The following is a 6,409-nucleotide window of genomic DNA, read 5'->3' on the forward strand; positions in this document are numbered from 1 at the left end:
GGCCAAAGGACCTTCTTCTGGGCTAAACCTGTATAACTCTATGACTACGTAAGTGGGCAAAACCTTGTCAAAGGAATATAATGTGGGGAAAAATGTGAGGCTATGCACTTTAACAGGAAGAATAGAGGAGCTGAATATTATTTAAATGGAGAAAGACTGTGGAAAGCTGCAGCACCGAGGGATTTGCTGCGGGGTGGGGAGGGTGTGGGGGGGGGGGGGAGAGTGGGGGGAGTACTCCTATGTGAATTACAGAGAGCTAGTCTCCTGGTGGCCAGTAAGGAAAGCAATTGGAATGTTAGCCTTTATGTCAAAGAGAATTGAAGATAAACATAAAGACATTCGGCTAAAACTACACAAAGCTGTAGTCAGACCACAGCTGGGTTACTATGAATATGTAAAGGAAAATGGCCTGGCTTTGGAGACAGTCCAGAGAAGGTTCACTTGGCTGATCGAGGCTATGGAGGGACTGTCTTACGAGGAGAGGGTTGAGTAGGTTGGGCTTGTACTCACTGGAGTTCAGAACAATGAGAGGTGATTTTATTGAAACACACAAGATTCTTGGAGGAATACTTACTTGAGAAGAGATACACTAGCACTGGAGGGGTTGCAGAGGAGATTCACTCGGTTGATCCCAGAGTTGAGAGGGTTGGATTATGAGGAGAGACTGCGTAGACTGGAATTATACTAATTGGAATTCAGAAGAATGAGGGGAGATCTTATAGAAACATATAAGATTATGAAGGGAATAGATAAGGTGGAGGCAGGGAGGTTGTTTCCGCTGGCAGGTGAAACTAGGACTAGAGGGCATCGCCACAAAATAAAGGGAAGCAGATGTAGGACTGAGGTCAGAAGGAACTTCTTCACCCAAAGGGTTGTGAATCTGTGGAATTCCCTACCCAGTGAAGTGGTTGAAGCTACCTCGCTGAATGTTTTTAAGGCAAGGCGAGATAAATATTTGAACAGTAAAGGAATTAAGGGTTATGGTGAGCGGGCGGGTTAAGTGGAGCTGAGTCTCAAAGAGATCAGCCATAATCTTATTAAATATTGGGACAGGCTCGAGGGGCCAGATGGCCTACTCCTGCTCCTAGTTCTTATGTTCTTATGAATTGTCAGGGTCGATGTGGAGAAGTTGTTTCTCCTTGGGGGAGACTCCAGGACCAGAGGGGCATCATCTCAGAATACCAGGTGGCCCATTTCAGACAGAAATGGGGTGAGATTTCTTCTCTCAGAGGGTAGTGAATCTGTGGAATTCTTTAGTACAGGGGGCTGTTGAGGCTGTGTCATTAAATATATTCAAGGCTGAGATAGATTTTTAATCAGTAAGGCTTTTGACAAAGTGATTTTAATAAGGCTTTCGACAGGGTCCCTCGTGGTAGGCTCATCCAGAAGATTTCGATGCGTGGGATCCGCGGTGACTTGGCCACATGGATTCAGAATTGGCTTACCCATAGAAGGCAGAGGCTGGTGGTGGAAGGGTGTTTTTCAGGCTGCAGGTCCGTGATTAGTTGTGTTCCGCAGGGTCTCTGCTGTTTGTGATATATATAAATGACTTGGATGAAAATGTAGATGGGTGGGTTAGTAAGTTTGCAGATGATACAAAGATCAGTGGAGTTGTGTAAAGTGTAGAAGGTTGTCAAAGGCTACAATGGGATATAGATCAGTTGCAGATATGGGCGGAGAAATGGCAGACGCAGTTTAATCCGGGTCAGTGTGAGGTGCTGCACTTTGGGAAATCAAATGTTAAGGAAAAGTAGACAGTTAATGGCAGGACCCTGACCAGCATTGATGTACAGAGGGATCTTGGGGATCAAGTCCATAGTTCCCTGAAACTGGCCACGCAAGTAGATAGGGTGGTAAAGAAGATGTATGGCATACTTGCCTTTATTGGTCGGGGAATTGAGTACAAGAGTCAGGATGTCTTCGGCTACATTTAGAGTATTGTGTTCAATTGTGGTCACCACATTACAGGAAGGATATGGAGGCTTTGGAGAGGATGCAGAAGAGGTTTACCAGGAAGCTGCCTGGATTACAGGGTATGAACTATAAGGAGAGGCTAGAAAAACTCAGGTTGTTTTCTCTGGAGCAGCGAAGGCTGAGGGGAGACTTGATGGAAGTCTATAAAATTCTGAGATGCATAGATTGGGTTAATGGTCAAAATTCTTTTCCCAGAGTTGAAATGTCTAATACTAAAGGGCATGCATTTAAGGTTGAAGGGGGAAAATTCAAAGGAGACGTGAGGGGCAAGTTTTTTACCCAGAGAGTGGTAGGAGTCTGGAACGCACTGTCAGGGGTGGTGGTGAAGGCAGATATGATAGGGGTGTTTAAGGGACTTTTAGATAAGCACACAAATGTGCAAGGAATGGAGGGATATGGACCATGGGCAGGCAGAGGGGATTAGTTTCATTTGGTGTCATGTTCGGCACAACATCGTGGGCCAAAGGGCCCGTTCCTGTGCCGTACGGTTCAATGTAAGGGAGTTGAGGGTAACGGGGAAAAGTAAGAAAGTGGAGTTGATGATGATCTGATCAGCCGTGATCCATTGAGTAGTGAGGCAGCCATGATGGGCTGAATGGTCAATTTCTATTCCTATATCTGACAGACACCTCATCTTCAGGTATGCCTGATGCTGCTCCTGGCATGCCCTCCTGCACTCTCCATTGAACCAGGGTTGATCCCCTGGCTTGATGGTAATGGTTGAGTGGGGGATTTGCCGGGCCATGAGGTTACAGATTGTGCTGGAGTACAATTCTGCTGCTGTTGATGACCCACAGGGCCCCATGGATGCCCAGTCCTGAGTTGCTAGATCTGTGCGAAGTCTGTCCCATTTAGCACGACACACAACACAATGGAGGTTGTTCTCAATGTGAAGCCAGGTCTTTGTCTCCACAAGGACTGTGTGATAGTCACTCTCACTGATACAGTCATGGACAAATGGATCTGCAGCTGGCAGATTGGTAAGGATGAGGTTAACTATGTTTTTTCCTCTTGTTGATTCCCTCACCACCTGCCACAGACCCAGTCTAGCAGCTATGTCCTTTCGGACCCAACCAGCTCGATCTGTAGTCCTGCTGCCGAGCCATCTTGGTGATGGACCTCAATCAGCGGTATTGGTAGCTGTTTACATTGGAGTCAGTCTGAGTTTCCCCGTGATGTCTTCAGTCAGTCTGTGACTCTATGCGGCTTTTCCTTTGGCATTGTGGGAGTCTTGCGTGGGATTCCAATCGAGGAATAGAGGCAGATCCTCAAGCCCAGAGCCAGGAAATAGAACTTGTCTTAAATTCTCTTTTTTAAAACTGTCTTTTTTTAATTATACTATCATGAGAGGACTGTTATTCTGAACTTTTTATTTCTTTATTTTTCTAATTTATTACAATGATTTTGTACTTTTGAAGGTCTGTAACGCTGGACTTTTCATTTCTTTATTTTTCTTTATTTTTTTCCTAAAAATTTGTGCTCAAGATTCTGTACCTGGGTACCTTTGTACCTAACATGGTGCTGTAAGTGGCGACTTGTAAACTTTTCACTGCACTCATGGGAGTACTTGTGACATTAAAGCTAATTCTAATTTTGTGCCTTTGCCATCCTCAGTGCTTCCTCTAAGTGTTGTTCAACATGGAGGAATACTGATTCATCAGCTGAGGGAGGACGGTATGTGGTAATCAGCAGGAGGTTTCCTTGCCCATGTTTAACCTGAAGCCATGAAACTTCATGGGGTCCGGGGTCAATGTTGCGGACTCCCAGAGCAACTCCCTCCCAATTGTATCCCACTGTGCCACCCCCTCTGCTGGGTCTGTCCTGCCGTTGGGACAGGATATACCCAGGGATGGTGATGGTGGTGTCTGGGACATTGTCTGTAAGGTATGATTCTGTGAGTATGACTGTGTCAGGCTGTTACTTGACTAGTCTGTGAGACAGCTCTCCCAATTTTGGCACGAACCCCCAGATGTTAGTGAGGAGGACTTTGCAGGGTCGACAGGGCTGTTTCTGCTGTTGTCTTTTCTGGTCCCTAGGTCGATGCCAGGTGATCTGTCAGGTTTCAATTGTTTGAGTCTTTGTAGCGTTTTGTACATCTGAGTGGCTTGCTAGGCCATTTCAGAGGGCAGTTGTGAGTCAACCACATTGCTGTGGGTCTGGAGTCACATGTAGGCCAGACCAGGCGAGGGTGACAGATTTCCTTCCCTAAAGGACATTAGTGAACCAGATGGGTTTTTGTCAGAACCAACACCATTATTTGATATTTAATTCCAGATTTCTTTTTAAATTTTGCCCTCTGCCATGGTGGAATTCAAAGCCAGGTACACAGTAACAATAACTCTGCACCTTTGTTTCCTTCCTCGTAATCCCACCCTTGACCCCTACATCCTTCTTCATTGATAATCTTTCGTCTCCCTCATTACTTCCCTCCCTCATTGCCCCCTCCTTCATTTCTTACCCCTTCTCTCAGTCTGTATCCCTTCCCTCTCAGCTTGCCTCCCTCCCTCCCTCCTAACCATCCTCCTTCACCCTACCCCATCCTTCACTCCTTAACTCCCTCCCTCCTTAATCCTTTGCCTCTCAATTATTTGTCAGTTATCAGTGAGCAAGGTGGCGGTCATACATGCATTATTGTGTTAGGCAACAATTCATTGGGGACGGGTTATTGGGGGTGGGGTTATTCTGGATGGGTTATTGGGGACATGTTATTGGGGACTGGTTATTGGGGGCAGGGTTATTGGGGGCGCGGTTATTGGGGATGGGGCTATAGGGAAGCGGGTTATTGGGGAGCAGGTTTCTGGGTTGTTGGGCCTGATGTGTGAACAGTCTTTATGCTGTCTTTGGTCAGAATCTATCATTAACAGTTGGTTTCCTGTACTCGGATCTTACAGATGGAGGCAGGGCAGAAGAAGGAAATTGCTGAGACCACTCAGATTCTTCAACAAACCTTTATCAGCGAGAAAGAGCTCCTGCTAAAGAAGGAAAAGATGGTTGAAGAGGAAAAGGAGAGGTTAGAGCGACTTTATGAAGATGAATTGAAGAAATCTCAATCCCTGAAGGATGAACAAAGCGAACAAATGAAGAAACTGGAGGATGAGAAATGCAGGCTTCAGGCCAGTATGGAGGAGGCATTGAGAAAGCAAAAGAAGGCAGAGGATCTGGTTCACGCTAAGCAAAAGGAATTGCAGGAAATGGAAGAGAAGAGACAGCAGAAAGAGAAGCAGCTGGCTGAGGAAAATCGGATACTGAGAGAGCAACTGGAAGCACAGAAGAAGATGAAAGAGATGGCTCCAATTGAGCAAGTGACAGTGACTCCGGTGAAGGCCATTTCCAATGGCAGAGATGTGGTTGATTCAGTTCCTGAAAGTGAAGACACCAAACTCACTTTCACTGGCCTTCGCCAGCCAGTAACGGCCGGTCGTCTACAGCAAGTTGGTATCTTGAGCAAGAAACAGTTGGACAAACTGAAGAAGGGTTCATTAACAGTACAGGAACTCTCCCAAAAGGAAAATCTCAAGAATTATCTGCAGGGCAAGAGCTGCATTGCTGGTCTCATCATTGAGCCTAGAAATGAGAAAATGAGCATCTATCAGGCTATGAAGCAGGGATTATTGAAACCCACTACAGCTACAACACTGCTTGAGGCACAGGCAGCTTCTGGCTTCATTATTGACCCCATTAAAAACAAGAAGCTGCCAGTGAATGAGGCCATTAAGGAAGCTGTGGTTGGACCAGAGCTTCAGGAAAAGCTGCTGTCTGCAGAGAGGGCAGTGACTGGTTACAGGGATCCCTACACTGGAAAGACAATCTCCCTGTTTGAAGCAATGAAGAAAGATCTCATCAGTGCAAACCATGCAATATGCCTACTGCAAGCTCAGATGGCAACGGGTGGAATCATTGACCCTTTGAACAGTCATCGTCTACCCTTGGAGCAGGGCTATAAGCAAGGCATCATCGATGAGGACATGAACAGAACACTTGCCAGTGACAGCGATGAAACCAAAGGATATTTTGACCCCAATACCCAGGAATACCTTACTTATTTCCAACTGATGGACAGGTGTCAAAAGGACTCAGAAACTGGACTCTGTCTCTTGCCATTGACTGATGAAGCAGTGAGACACAAGGGAGGTTATACAACAGAGCAAACACGTGACATCTTCAGCACAGCCACAGTGTCTGTCCCATCCGGAAAATTCTCTGGTAAAACGGTCACTATCTGGGAATTGATAAACTCTGAGTATTTCACTGACGAACAACGTCGGGACCTTATCCGACAATACAGATCAGGAAAAGTGACAATTGAAAGCATCATCAAATACATCATTACAATTATTGATGAGGCTGAAGCAAAAAAACAGCTTCTCTTCAACGGACTAAGAGACAAGGTTCCTGCCAGTGAGTTACTTGAATCCAAGATCATTGATAAGAAAAC

At 45.8% G+C, this 6,409-nt stretch overlaps 1 protein-coding gene across 1 annotated transcript; it reads left to right on the plus strand.

Moving 5' to 3' along the window:
• Positions 1–4,865: 4,865 nt before the first annotated feature.
• LOC125482241 (plectin-like) lies at positions 4,866–6,404 on the plus strand (the record flags this gene model as incomplete). The annotated part of the gene is made up of 1 exon (XM_048594272.1): positions 4,866–6,404. A coding segment is annotated over exon 1 (1,539 nt), but the record flags the coding sequence as incomplete, so codon positions are not given.
• Positions 6,405–6,409: the final 5 nt, after the last annotated feature.

This window comes from Rhincodon typus, unplaced genomic scaffold, assembly GCF_021869965.1.
Source record: "Rhincodon typus isolate 14 unplaced genomic scaffold, sRhiTyp1.1 hic_rhity00007560, whole genome shotgun sequence".
NCBI classification, from domain to species: Eukaryota; Metazoa; Chordata; class Chondrichthyes; order Orectolobiformes; family Rhincodontidae; genus Rhincodon; species Rhincodon typus.